Source organism: Felis catus, chromosome B4, assembly GCF_018350175.1.
Source record: "Felis catus isolate Fca126 chromosome B4, F.catus_Fca126_mat1.0, whole genome shotgun sequence".
Lineage (NCBI taxonomy): Eukaryota > Metazoa > Chordata > Mammalia > Carnivora > Felidae > Felis > Felis catus.
The window spans coordinates 47624212-47639819 of NC_058374.1; the positions used below are offsets into that span (position 1 = coordinate 47624212).

The 15608-nt window shown below is 41.7% G+C and overlaps 1 protein-coding gene across 2 annotated transcripts in view; it reads right to left on the reverse strand.

Annotated features, from left to right (window-relative positions):
- GRIN2B (glutamate ionotropic receptor NMDA type subunit 2B) overlaps positions 1 to 15608 on the reverse strand; it is a 422286-nt gene that overhangs the window by 109459 nt on the left and 297219 nt on the right. For both annotated transcript variants that reach the window (XM_019834554.3, XM_019834555.2), the window contains one exon: positions 10889 to 11003. In XM_019834554.3, the coding sequence (XP_019690113.1) occupies positions 10889 to 11003 (115 nt within the window). The remainder of the gene's footprint in view (positions 1 to 10888; positions 11004 to 15608) is intronic.

Genomic DNA, 15608 nt, shown 5'->3' on the forward strand with positions numbered 1-15608 from the left:
AGGCACAAAGCATGCTGGATTAAAATGGAGCTGGATGTAAATGCCGACACCTAGTTCTGCCACTCATCTGTGTGGCTTTGGGCAAATCATGTCACCTCTCTGAGTCTCAGTTTATTTATCTGTACAGCTATTTGCCAAAAGTTTAATAGGAGTCAGAATGAGATCATATGCACTAAAGCTCTTCATAAGCCACATTGTTAATAAAATGCTATATAAGTATCAGATGCGCCTGTGGCCAAACCTTAATTCTAGGCTAGACTGTTCTAGAATTGTACATCTTTCCCAGCTCCTATAGGGAAAATAAAGGTTCTGTTTGTTTTAACGTTTCTATAAAGAGAATGCTGAGGTGGCTTAACTACCCACCAGAAATTCTACTTGAGAGGTACTATTCTGTTCCTCTGCCAGCAAGTGCCTTTCCCTAGGGGTTGAGTGAAGAAAAAATGGTACATATTACAGGAATAGCCAAAGACACTGATTTTAGAAGATATCCCACACCAAACCCTTGGAACAGACAAATGTGAAAGGATATCTAGAGGGGTTTGGTGTAAACACGGAATGCTGAACCCCTGGAAAATATAGCCAAGGAGAATGGTTTTCTTCCTCTAAATGTCCATTACTCTCCCCATGACTCATGTACATGTGTGTTCTTCTCCTAACTTGCCTCTCCAAATCACACTCGTCCTCTCACCTTCCCCCCCACCCGCCCCACACACACGCTTAAGTTTAAACCTTCAGAACATTTAGCTGGCAGAGCTAAGACCTGAAAAACCTGTTGAGTCAGCAGTGGGCAGCCCTTACAGAAAGCAGAGAAAACCTGGATTACGTGAGGTGAGAGCCTCCAAGCCATCTGAAGTCCTCTTTCTCTCCTCCCACCTTTCTGTCTCTATATAGATATGTAATAGATAAATGTATATGTATATATACACAGAGAGAGAGAGAGATGCATATGTGCATATATAACTGTTCCACATACCATGAACTAGATATACAAATACACTAATACTAATATGCTAACTAGAATTAGAATGTTCACCAAATTATGAACAGAGATAATTCTAATAGACAAAATAATAAAACCACCCCAAATAATTGGAGTTCCATGGCTACTGTGAGAGATTAGTATCCATATTTCTTTTATTATTAATAGCTTTCATTCTTTTGTAAAAAATTTTTAATGTTTGTTTATTATTTTTGAGAGAGAGAGAGACAGAGCATGAGCAGGGGAGGGCAGAGAGAGAGGAGAAATGGAATCTGAAGCAGGCTCCAGGCTGCTGGCAGCACAGAGCCTGATGTGGGACTTGAACTCACAAACCGCGAGATCGTGACCTGAGCTGAAGTCGGACGCCTAACCGACTGAGCCACCCAGCTGCCCCAATAGCTTTCATTCTTAAAGATAATTTATTTTCTTAATGGGCCTACACTTCCTTTCAAATCTTTGTACTGCAGGCTGATTAGCAGCGTTAACATGTCAAGGTCAGAGCTTTTCTCCCCGTGTACATGGATTATGTTTACCCTGCTCCGGGCCAGATCTCATAAATAGGTATTACAGAGAGAGAGGTTGTGTACGGACTAGTACAAATCCATCATCATTGCAGGAAAAACTCAAAGCAGATGATCTTGTCATGCTAGGTCAATAGAGCTTGTTTGTATATGAAGGACATTCAGATATTATAGTTTTGATGTCAAACTTCAGATCTCAGCTAAAGTCAACATGCTGTGAATGCATGCAGAAAGTATTTTCTTTGGTGGAAAATACATAAAAGTATCAAGAGAATAGCACCCTGCTATAGAGGCCTGGGCAGTCTTGAGGCATATCCGCCTACAAATAACAAGTGAGTTTAGCCAGGTGCTGCCCCTACTGGTGAAAAAAGGGGATTCTCCTCCCTTCCTCCTAGTCACTTGTGCCACAGAGAACAGAAATAGCACTAGAAAGGCTGACATATCCAAGAGTTCCTTGGGAAAAGGGGTCTGAATTTTACAAGCTTCCAACTCTTAAGGAAATGATCCCCGTATGATGAAAACGGCAGACAGACACAGACCACATGGCCAACCCCATTCTTTGTATGCTGTAACTATCAAAGAAAAATCCTCATCAGCAAAGTTGGAGGGCTACACGCTCAATCAGAAGATCAAAAGGAAAAAAAAAAAAAAACCCTCCATGAGTCCTGACCGACCAGGAATCACAAAGTAGAGCCTTCCATTCCAACTGGATATGTGTCCATTGGTTATTAGCGAATTAATATAAATAACCCAAGCAATTCTCAATTTAAGGGCTTCCCTTTTTAATGTTTAGCACATTAGATAACAACAAAAAAAGTGGTCAAACCTTGTTACCTTGAAAAGAAGTCTTTATGGCATCACAGCTGGATTATCAAAAACTCTGAAATTATTTTCATATGAGCATTGTATGAAATATGATACGAATAGTTTCATTTCAGTCTCTATTTAATACACGTACGTCTAGTTATGAGTGACCAGTTTAAAGAAGTGGGATACATCCTTACAATGGAATATTAAACAGTCATTAAGTTTCGCGCGTTGGATAGTATCAGTAAAACAGAAAAAAACATCTACAATATTGTAGTAAGAGACAGTAAGAGAAGAAAGTAGATTGTAAGCTGTTGTAAGTTGTATTAGCAATTCTGCCAAATCTCATTGCATTGTGTGATAACATGCACACGTAGAACACGCACGGAGAAGAAGCATCAGCAAGAGACAGAGAAATATAAATGCTAATTCTTTGAATGTATATTGTATGTATATTGTGTCTTATCTCCCCCACATGTCTTTTTAAAAAGAAAAATTTTTTAATGTTTTTATTTATTTTTGAGACAGAGACAGCAGGGGAGGGGCAGAGAGAGAGGGAGACACAGAATCTGAAGCAGGCTCCAGGCTCTGAGCTGTCAGCACAGCGCCCGACGCGGGGCTCGAACCCACAGACCGCGAGTACATGACCCGAGCCGAAGTCGGACGCTCAACCGACTGAGCCACCCAGGCGCCCCTCCCCCAAATTTCTTTAATAAGCATCAATTACCTTCATAATAAGAAAACCATAAATGTTTTTAACCTACATAACCTAGATAAGCACAAAAGTCTTCTAACCAGTATACCACTATTTCTTCTCCAATATCACTAATGGAAAAAACGCTATAACCTAGAAATCAGACAGATAGTTCAGGGGACTCAGGAGCCAACCATAAGATAATGGTCATGAAATAAAAATAAAACGTAAACAAGATGGATGTAAGCCGTATTTTAGTTTTGGGGACACGTTCCTCACTGCCTTTCGTTAAGCCAGCACTTCAGTCTCCAAGTTCAATTCTGCTTTTTCTTCCCCATCAGCATGGATAGGTTTCAGAAGTAAAGTCAACCAAGGTTATCTTGTTCTTTTATCCCATTCATTCAGTGGCCGATGACAAACACACGGAGACAACCAGCCTTTATGAAATGACATTTCTGAAGTCTCTTCCCTCACTACATCCTGCTCTTCTCTTCAAATTATTTTAGAAACGCACACTGGGTTGCAGTTTGGCATTGTGGACTGAGTCTAATAACAAGCGTTGAGACACTGGTGGTTAAGAGTACACTTTCTGCTCCTCGGGGCTGGCCCCCACGAGTCTCTTTCTGGAACCCCAGAAAAGGGGTTAACGAATAGGGTGGACCATGACTCTGGGAGATCAGTGGATAAGAAGGGAGCACTTGGATGTGAGAGTCCAAAATAATCACAACTCAGAAAGGCAGCCAAAGACATGTAATCCAGCCACCCTGTTTGTAAGCCATGGTCATAAATATATATCAGCAGAGAGTCTTTACCAACCAAGCAACATGAAAGAAACATCCACCCCATTATTCAACCATATCAAATAGTAAGATTTAAAAACCACCTTAGGTTACAGAATTTTAAGTGTCACAATGAGCAATACTTCCCTCTTTCTCTTTGCAATACCTTTGTGGGTATGTATACCGGTAAATTTTACCTTATCCTCCACCCCCACATAAATTTAATAAGCAAAATGTCTTGGGGCGCCTGGGTGGCTCAGTAGGTTAAGCGTCCGACTTCGGCTCGGGTCATGATCTCGCGGTTCATGGGTTCGTCGGGCTCTGTGCTGACAGTTCGGAGCCTGGAGCCTGCTTCAGATTCTGTGTCTCCCTCTCTCTCTGGCTCTCCCCTGCTTGCTCTCTCTCTCTCTCTCTCTCTCTCTCTCTCTCTCTCTCTCTCAAAACTAAATAAACATGAAAAAAAATTTTAAAAATAATCAAAATGTCTTTAGTAAGTATCTCAATAGATTATCTTTCTAAGAAAACCATAAATGTTGTTCTTCTTTTTCCCCCAGCCACTAGGAAAACTACAACACTAATTTGGTGGGCTTAATGCTTGGTTCATGGTAGACGCTCAATAATTATGTGTGGGAGAGAAGGGAAGGACAGGGAAGAAGGGGAGTGGGAAGGAGAATGGAAGGAAAACTCACAACCATGTATTTCTTGTACTGTTTTTTGGGCTGCACACTGCAGAGTGATGAGGACATACCCCATTTTTAAGACTTCCAAAGTCATCCCCTGGTGTCATGAACAGTCCTGGTACTCAAAACTTCTATCAAGAAGTTCTCCCTACAGCTAATATAAATCCTCTCTGCTTGATCTTAAGCCCACTTACTCCGGTTCTGTCTCGGAGGAGAAAAACGGAACAGCTGATCTCAACACTTGGTACAATAAGTCTTCATATATTTAAAGAGAGTAAGTCATCACTTCATTGCCTTTTCTTCCTCCCCTTCACAACCCCAATTCCCATAGCCTTTCTCCATGGATCCCGTGTTCTAATCCCTTAATCCAATGATGCATATTAGTACTCAGTTCAAAGTCGGTAAAAATAGCATGTTGTCAAACGGCAGTATCGAGAGGTCCAGAACAAACACCCCCAACGTGAGGAGCTTCTGTTTCACCTCCTCAGACAACCTCTGTAAAGTCTGAAGAGAGCAGGGATGCTCCCTGGCTTCTCCTCCAAAGATGGGTGGTAGAACACAGTTTGTACAGGCATGTTCGGGCTGTCACCAGACATTTACTGGCCTGTTCAGGAATGTCTCGTGCTGTGCTCGGCACAGGCATACGGTGAATAACCAAACGGATGCGGCTCCTATGTCATGAGCAATCTGCCAGTTTGGATGTGAATGTGCCTATGTGTTTGTATGCACACATGCAAGGGAGGAAGTGGAGTGGCTGTTTATTTTGTCTGTCAACAGCTTTCAAGTGGCACCTGCCACAGCAGCAATCAACCTCTGCTGTATCATCACCAAACTGATCATTCTGGAATATGATCACTGGAGTCGTTAGGTGCTCATAGCACAGGGCATCCACAGCCTGGAGTTGCCGCTGTCTCCTGGATACGAAGCTATCGGAGGCATATAGCATCTCTTAACCTCTTTCATTCATCCCAGGCTTCAGATGCCAGTAGAACATTCTGTCTTATTATGCTGTTGCTGTTGTGGCTCTTGGGGGATCTTCCTTCTACCAGTTTAGTACCCTTCCTCCTCTCCCACTGTTCCATCCATTAATTCATAAATACTATTATAGGCCCAGCAGTGTGGGCTAAGTACTTTCATTCTAGCACTTCGTTCAGTGGTGGATGTGGCTGTAGTGTCTCAGTATTGCAAGCCTAAGGTGATAACTGGGATTTGGGGAGCCAAAAAAATGACCCAGACAAATGGAGAATGTTTTAGTCTACATAAGGAAGGGCATTTTCCAGTAGATGGAGGCAGAGAAGAGGGAATGTGGGCTTATAAAATACACCTGTTGTCCCCGGGGAAATGGTTTGCATCTCTGCCTGCCTTACGTCTCCTCCTGTAATTCGGACCCAGACAGTCCCTTTAAGGTCTGTTTACATCTTACAGCCTGAAAATGCACCATCATCATTTCTTGAAGTCATTACTCAGAACACACCCCCACTGCATTTCATTTTTATTATCCCCATTTTAGGAACGATTAAATGGAAGCAGAGAGCGGTAGCAATGAAGCAAATCATGAGAGGCTCTGATAAAGACAGAAGCTTGAATGCTTGCTGGAACTGCTTCTCTGTGCCAGACTATTTTTAATGCAAGTTTATGCAGCTGTCCCCCACTTAGAGAGAAGACTTACAAATGAACCTATTCTGCACGCATTTTTCCACCACCATCCCCTACCCTTTCCAACCTATCATGCTATCCCCGCATGCATGCACGTGTGGGAAATGTTCTCCTCCACATTCCCACATACAAAGACATTACCTGGCTTTCTGTGACTGTAATTCTGATCCAGAGATCTCTGTGCTATTCTAGCTGCCCCCATGCCTCCTTAGTGGCTATTTGTACAGGATCCCATTACAAGTTCACAAGAGCAGGTGCTATTTTAAAAAAATAGGAGGTTGAGTAAATATATAGAATTTTTATATGCTTGCAGTATGTTCAGAGAAAATACATAAGACCCTAGAAATAAGGATTTCTCTGGGGAGGGGCCTGGGGGAACTGAAGATCACAGATAAGAGGATGTTCTTTTTACCGGATACCCTTTTGTACCATTTGACTTATTACCATGAGCAAATGTTACCTTAAAAAAAGGGGGGGGGAGGGCACTGACTGACATTTGTTGAATACTGGCTATGTTTCAGTCACTATTAACTGGTATTTTATTATAAAGTCTCCTTTAATCTTTATAACAGCCTTATGTAAAACCCTATTTTGCAAAAGGAGAACGGACTCAGGTAGTATGGCCGCTTGGTTTACGCAGCGGATAGACGGCAACAAGGGGCATTCATCTCTGCTCTTTCTGAGTCCAAAACCATGCTCAGTCCCAGATTATGCTGCCTTGACTTCAAGTCTTTCAGAAGGAGCCAGATTTATGAGACGGTAGCTTTGAGACTATGTTTTAAAACCTGAGAGGGTATTCACATGGTTCACACCAGCATCTGAAGGAGTCTTCGTCAACCTGAGGCTCCTCGTTGAAAAGTGTAAGGCCTGCCTCCTCTGGGAGGTTGGGCCTCACTGAAAATGGCGCCCACCCCGCCCGCCAGACCCTTGCTAGCACTTGGCCTGCTCACACCAGCGGTGGAGAATGTGCCTGCTCTCCCGCTCTCTTCAGTAAACCACTCCGTCCACCTGGAGGCATTTCAGGCAGAAGTGAAATGCCTGGTCAATATACTGACTCTCCTAAGCATATGAATTCTTCATTTATTTAACAGCTATCTTTTGAGCCGTCACTCTAAGCCAGATACTCTTCTAGAGTATTAGGCTTATAGAGGTGAACAATGCCCTTGCTCCCAGGAAGCATCTGTCCTGGTGTGAAGAGACAGGTGATAATCAGGCAAATAGGCAAAACATCAGATAAAAAAGTATCCTGAAGAAAATTAAAACGAACTGTTGTGATAGGCTCAAGCTCTACGTTAGCTTGAGTCACCAAGGAAGGCCTTCTGAGGAGATGATATTTATCTAAATGACAAGAATGACAAATATTCCCTGGAAGCTACTGTCCTTAGAAACAAACTCAGGTTCCTTTTGTATGCTTCAGCTCCCACCCCAGTTCCATTCCAAGTGCTTACTTATTTACAACGTGGATTTTGTAATCCAAGAAGCTAGAGCCAGAAAGGGCCCTGGAAGTCGTCTTAATCTCATGCCATGATTTCAGACATGAAGAAAGAAAGATCCAGGAAAGTGAAAAGAGCAGGTCACACAGCTAGTTAAGGGCATGACCAGAAGCTGTGGGTCCTGTCTGTTGCCTCATTTTCCCCACAAATCCAGATTCCTTCCCCATTTATCTTCCCAGCTTCCATCTCCTCCCTGTCAAATATTCACCCTGGTGCCTGCCTCTCCGGAGTCCACAGACACGAAATCTTCCCTGGGCCACATGGGACCCTCCGGAGTGGTATTAGAAATCCTGAGAATACAGAGGGTCCTGGGGGTCAGGGTAACAGTGGAAAAAAAGGTTTAACTTCCCATGGTACAACTTCAGCACATCCCAGATATGCACTAGAGCTGTGCCTGGCTCCTGCCACCCGTCTCTGCCCACAAGGGAGCCCTAACAAGGGGTTCTACACTGGGGAGTCTCCTGGATCTGTGAATTCAACAAACAGTAAAGACCACTCTTCAGCAATGTTCCCCGATTGAACGAAATCAGTATGAATATGTGATATTCTATGACCTCCTACCCCCTCCCAAAATGCTTTACAAAAAGATTAACCACAGAGTTTCTTTAAATAACAAGCTCCCTTGTTTAAAGTACATTTAAAGTCTGATCTATGAAAACTCAATCTACATAACGGTTTTATCTCCCCTCTGCCCCCCAAAAGAGGTATTACATCAAGGGCAATAACGTAAACTTGGATTCTTAATGGTGGATTTTCGACTCTTGTATTATGCAATGGTTCTCATTCACCTGACACATACTTATTGAACTGCTCTATGCAACACACTTTTCCAGGTTGCTGGGAGGACAAGACGATATAAAGACACAGCCTCTGCCATCTGGAAGCACGCATCCACACAACTCTAAAACAGGCAGATGGGACGGTGCTACAACAGAGGTAGGGACAACGGTTATGGGGGACAAGGGAGCGTGACAGATTATATTTTGGTCAAAGACGAGAGAAGAAGACAGTAACAGTTTCATTGGGCTTCAAAGGACGGTTATTATTTGTATAACTGGACAACTCATTTCAGAAAAAGGAAACATGATACATGCTGTACAGGAAGCAAGACATACAGGGAAATATCTTAGAACAGAGAGACCTAATGTAGCTTGATGGTGAGACGGGAAACAGCAAGGGAGAGAAGACAGGCTTGGAAAGGTAGACAGGAGCCTTGAACACCAGAATAAAGTTTGGACCCAGTGCATAAACCACAGAAGCTTTGAACAAGGTTTGGGCAGAGGAAGAACATGATCAGAGTTGTGCCTTAGGAAACTCATTCTAGCAGCCATGTCCAGGACTGATCTGAATGGATAAAGGTAGGCATCAATTTAAAAAATTATCCCATGCTTCCCGGATCATATAAGGAGGAATAAATTCAAGAGCTACAGTAAAGGTAGAACTGATGAGAAGGGAAGGGATGCAAATCCCAGGGAGGGTGACTAGTTTGGGAAAGGGCAGTAGTGGGAGTGGTCACAGGCCTCAGATTCCAGCCTAGAGAAGTCAGCACGAGTGACGGTAAGATCTCTTTATGGAAAGAGAGGTGTGAGATGCCCCATCCTTGAGGCAGTAATTGTGAGTCTACTGCATAAAAGCTACCCAACTGGACATCTCTGATCCATGTACGAAGCCTCAGTTATTAATAACTCCTCTTCTGGAGATATACAGAGGTGCCTATCATACATGAGTTCCCAGAACACTTCTTAAATTATTATGTCTCTATAGCAGCAGTGAAAAGCAGCTTGATTGGAGTGCAGGGCAGGAGCCCAGAGGAAAACCACTTCTGAACAAATGATAACTCGGTAGAGGGAGAGCAACTTTAATCAAGAACACAAGGAATAATCTAAGTCTTATGGCTGTGCCCTGATATAAGGAACTCTATGACAGATTGAAGTCTTTCAAGTTTAAGAATAAGGCCCCAGGTTCCCACTACGTGAGCCACACATGCTGTTTCACAGATGAGCATTCACGTAACTACCTGTCCAGGGCTCACGGACAAGACTGTGAATTTCAAGAAATTTATCTCTGGTCTCTTTTCCTGGCCCTTCTTTCTGGAAATATATAATGTGGGTTTCATTCCAGTCAGAGCCATGCTGACATCTTGAAGCCTGTTCTCAGCCAACTGACTGAGTCCATAGAAATTGCTTTAAATCGGTGTTTCCCAACATGTTTTACAGACTATGAATTTCATGAACAAAGGGGTCTAATAATAAAATAAATTTTGAAAATATCAGAGTAAGTAAAGTTAAAGATGGCCCTTTCCTATAGACAGTATTCCTCTGAGCTTCCAAATGTTACTATGCTCTGGGAACCTCCCAGAAGGAGAGCCTGGAGGTATGTCTCCCAACCTTATTTATCTACAGAACCATTTTTCAGCAAAGAATCTCGAGGGACAAATGACACCTGAGGAACATATACCAGAGAAACACCAGTGCTGACATTGCTCTGGGGAGCATTTGTATTTAAGTAGGAATCGGGGATAAAATCAAAAGCAAATACCTGTTAAGTTCTTACTGTGTGCCAGGCACCTTTCTAAGTCCTTTGCATATATTAATCTATTTAATCCTCATAACAACCCTGTGATCTTGGTACTTTTATTTTTATTCTCATTTTATAGATGAAGACACTTGAGGCACAGAGTACTTAAGAGATTTGTACAAGGTCCTAAGTAGACAAGTTTGTGAGTAGAAGAGCTAGGAAGTGAACCTACGTAATCTGGCAATCACAGAAATTAATTTCTAATGGTAGAGTTTCAGATACTGTGGTCAGCTGTCAGCGGGAGAGATCCTGAGGAGAGCCTTGCAACGGCAAGCCTCTGATCACAGCAAATTCAAACCTATGTGCTTGTAAATTACGTTTCATCGGCCTCCCCAGTACACTGTGTAGGACCCAACTTCTGAATTATATCACTGATTTGATTTCTTCACTGAATTATGTTACATTATACATGTACACTCTTCCATTAGAATAAAGTCATGATTCACACAGCACCATAACCAATAAAAATGATAATGCATAAAGAAAATAATCTCTTGATTAACCAAAGGACAAGAACACGAAGATGCAAGTTGGAGAAACTTTGAGTTTGAGCTTCTCCTGTGCTCTCAAAGTATTGCACTCTAACTTCACAGCTCAGAGACCAAAACTAAGGTTTGGTTTGGTTTTCTTTTAATGTGTCGCAAAATTTTATGTCCCTACCCCATCTGCTTTGCTTGAGAATTGACAAAAGATATGTCCTACCCTCTCCCACTTCCTCTCCTTGTTCAGAAGGATTATCACCAGTTTCGGGTGCATCTGGTAACCATCTTCACTGAAGGACAGATTTCTTCCCTCAAAAGTGACATTGATCAGATATCTGTAAAGATAAAAGAAAACAAAGGTTAAAAGTATGAAGAAGGTATGCCAAGAATAAGACAGGAAGACAGAGGGAAAGGTGAATGGAGACAGACACCTAGATAGACATACAAATATCACCGTGAAACTGTTAAGCATAGAGACATTCAAGTTTTCATTTAATAGGAATAATATGGAAAGATAAGAAACCTACTTCATTAGGTTTGTAAGGCTTAAATGAGATAACTTCCCACCGAGGCCTGGGACGTAGTAAACCCTCCTTAAGCATTAATGGTTATTCTTCACAAAGGGAGGTCAATTAAAGGGTGGAGTTGGTAGAGAGAAGAAAGGGGGAGTGTACCAAGACAGCTTTCTGCTAAGAAAGGTGGCACACCGGAGCATAGGGTCTCTCTGCCTCTCAGAGATATGTACATACTTTTGAACTCTTGCCAAGATCCAGGCCATGCTTCTAAGAGCTGTGAGAGGAGTCCAGCAGTCAGGGGTCTGGTTCCTCAGGATACATCTGGAAACTGGGGCTATTGCATTGTGTATAGTGAACAGAAAATACCGGGGGGTGAGGGGGGTTGGAGGAAGGAGGGAGAGGTATCTCAGAAAGTATTCCAGGCACAGGCACGTAAATTAGCAGTAACTCTGGAAGTAACTGGAGTCAAACCAATGAACTTATCTTCCCCCTCAACACCTGCACCTCCAGCTCACCCTTGTTCCTCTGCTGGCTGCTCCGATCTGATGAAGAGCTCCCTCACTGGGAATTCCCACAGGCGTGCTCATTACAACCACATTAGTGCAACTGTGCTGATGGTAATTAATGTTCCTTTACCATAATGGCCCAAGGAGTCAATAATGATTAGCTCAGTGTTCACATGACATGCTACTCTAGAGCCTTGGGTCTGATGCCGTCGTGAGGTGTCTCTGCTGAGAAGCAAAAAAGGTATCTGGTAATTGCCACCAGGGTTCTAGGGGCTTCGAATCTGTGACCAACAGTTTCCTAACACACTGAAGGGAAGAAGAATGTATCAGGAGGCAGCTTAAAGGATCCTGTTTTAAGTCTTCTCATTCAATGAAACTGTGAGGCTCTTTGTTCTTCCAGGTAACATTAGGTTAACTAACAAGGTTGCTAAGATGCAGATCCTTCAGGCACTTATAAAAAGAATACTAGACGTCATGTACCAAACCCGCATGGACCACTTATTTCAAGAGCTGCCTGGGCTTTTTCAGCCTGTCATTCTCTGGTCTTATGGTCTTCACAAATGCAATCAAGAACACAGAAGGCCTCAAAAGAATAGAGGCCTCTAGAATCTCAGAATTGAAAGAGACTTTCCTAGTCAACTGGTCCACCACTTGTCACAGTTTATGCTTTCCCTCTACAACAGAAAATTGGCTCTCTCAGCCCTTCTTGTTATCACTGCACCCTCTACCATCAAGAGTGCCATCTCACTGTTGGGCAGGGTTTTGTTTTGTTTTGTTTTGTTTTCTACTTAAAGTTGAAATCTGCTCAGGGCACCTTGGTGGCTCAGTGGGTTGAGTGCCTGACTTTGGCTCAGTGAGTTCGTGAGTTCGAGCCCCACATCAGGCTTGCTGCTGTCAGCACAGAGCCCACTTTGGATCCTCTGTCCCCCCCTCTCTCTGTCCCTCCCCAGCTGCGCTGTCTCAAAAATAAACAAACATTAAAAAAAAAAAAAGCAATTTGCTTTCCTGAAACCCCTGGGTACTGGCTCCTTCTTAGATATTATCCAGTCTTAGTCTACTCCTTCTTCCACATGAAAGCTCTTCAACTATTCAAAGACAATTATCATGTCTACCTTGTAAAGTAAATTTTAATCTTTGAAGAAAACTGAAGCTCACTTAGTTCTACAATTTTATTTTATGTTTTTAAACATTAAAACAAATTTTTTATTATTTATTTCTGAGAGACAGAGCGGGAGTGGGGGGAGGGGCGGAGAGAGACAGGGAGACACAGAATCCGAAGCAGCCTCGAGACTCTGAGCTGTCAGCACAGAGCCTGACACGGGGCTCGATTTCACAAACTGTGAGATCATGACCTGAGCCAAACGAAGTCGGGCGCCCAACCGACTGAGCTACTCAGGCGCCCCTAGTTCTATAATTTTTACCTGATAGGAAACCAAAACACTGAGAAGTCAAATTATTTGCCCAATGTCCTACAACTAATTTAGAGCAGAAATTACATTTTAAGCCATATTTCTAGTCCCATGATCTCTTTACCACACCAGCCTGACATATGTCACATCAGGTTTAACATCACCAGTTCCTTCACGTAGTTATCATATGCCATGACTTCAAGCCCCCATTCTCCTTATCCCCTGGCTGCTCTTTCTGGACACTTCCAACTGGTAAAAGTGTAGTGCCTCCTAATTCAACTCAACACTCCACACAGCATCTCCTCCATCCCTTGTACTGCCCCTCATCTCTCGGGTCTGTGCTGCTTGCTCAAGCCCATCACTAGTTAGAAAATAATAATCAGGTCTCCTATACTTTACAACTTCAACACTCCAGCCAAAGCCCTATATAATTCATTCCAAGGAACAGAATTACAAAACCACAAAACACTTCAAACTAACAAACCAGAATTTAAGCACCCAATGTAATTAACTTGGAAAATATATTCTTATTATAATAATACTGCATTGCTTAGAATAATTTCTGGAATTCTTCAGAGAAGGTTAATGAGACATGCAAAAAAATTTAGTTTTCTCTCACTCTCTCTCTCTCTCCTTTTTTTTTAGAGGAAAGGGAGGAGGAGAAAGGGAGAAAGAGGAAGGGAAAGAGAGAGAAATTAGTTACCTAGCTTAAGCACCCTCCTTTTTCACCTGACAGGGCTCTGAATAATTCTGACTTTATCTAAAAGACCTTTACAATGTTTTTTTTGAGAAATGTCCATTTCAGAAAGCAATTATGAGAAAAGTTCCAAAAATAAGTAATAAGAAGCATAAATGCTTCTCAAGATGACTTCTTTGAAGGGGACAGCATTGAATTGGGTGTATAAGTTTTAAAATTCAAACTGTCAGAAAATAAACTACATTCATGGGTAACGTAATTGCTCTGTAGTTAAATTTTTCTAGTTATTCCTGTTGCACATCCTTTTGATTTTTTAAATGAACTCCCTCTGGGATGTTCGCTCTCTTCCAGCTCTACAGGTCCATTTTATTCTACCTAGACACTTCTCATGTATTTTACACTTATCAAAAATATTGATACATTTTATGACAATATGCAAAATATTCTTCTCAAAGTATCCCTTAATTATTCATATCCTTCAGCAGTATGCAGATTAATCATTCACATTGTGTTTTTCTGAGTAATTCCCTCTAACGTGCCAACATTTGGCTATTAGTGAGGAGCTTGCAAATACACACCCGCCCTGAACAAGGATGCCCTTTGAATAGCAGAACAAAGCGGTCCATTCACTAGGGACAGCAAGTGTGATAAAATAATCAGGAGTGTGGTCACTTCTAGGCATGGGACTTTGGCATTTCCTCTTCAAAATGGGAACACCATTCTACCTCCTGCTTATCAGAGAAGCCCAATGTGCTAATCAAATGAAATAATGGATTAAAAAAAATCAAATGAAATAATGGATAGGAAAACTATAGAAAACAGGATACAAACATAAGGTTATTTAATGGGAAGAAATCAGAAAAAGAAATATATTAGTGTCATTTGAATATCTAAAGGCAAGAAACTTGCCTCATTTGGGATCTTGTGAGTTAAAGTGTGATAACTACATTATAACAAGACCCAATTATCAATGGAATACACACTGGAGGAATGGAGATTGCACTCCACGCAGGGAGGGATAAACTAGGTCAAATGGTCACATTTGTCAATTTAACTTTCCATAAGGCCTGAAAATATCCAACCACCTTTGGATCTGGCTGCACTTTGCCAATTTTGAACATTAATTAAAACCCCAAAGCTTCCATGTGTAAATCCTTGGTAAAGGATTAAACTATAATTAAGATGGGACAGACATTCTGTTTTCCTCTAAACGTGTCATCCTCAAGCAGACAGTCAGAAAGCCTAGCTCAAGTGGCAGTCAGATTCAGAAGCTCTTCCTGGAAGACTCTAGGCCCCTGGAAATCCCAGCAAGGTTTGGTATATATATATATATATACATATATATATATATATATATATGTATGTATATATATGTATATATGTATATATATGTATATATGTATATATGTATGTATATATATGTATATATATATATATATACACACACATATTGAATGGCAAAACCACTATATATATATATATATATATATATATATATATATATATATATATATAGCTTGATTTGTCTCCAGGATGCAGATGGACCCTAACGAACCTCCTTGTGTCTCATAAAGTTCTAATACTACACAGAACCTCAAACTGTTAGAACCAGAAGAAAATTTAGAAACTACCCATTGAGGGAAGGGGAAAACAGGTCCCAAGATGCTACCCTTATTTTCCAAGGTGACCTGCCCGTTCAGTACTGGAGTTCAAGTCTTCTGGTTTTCAGTTAAGTGTTCTTTTCGTTATAACACCTAGTGAAGGTGAAAGCAGTTTTGCGAGCCCCAGATGTGCATTTTAGCACTCTCATGTC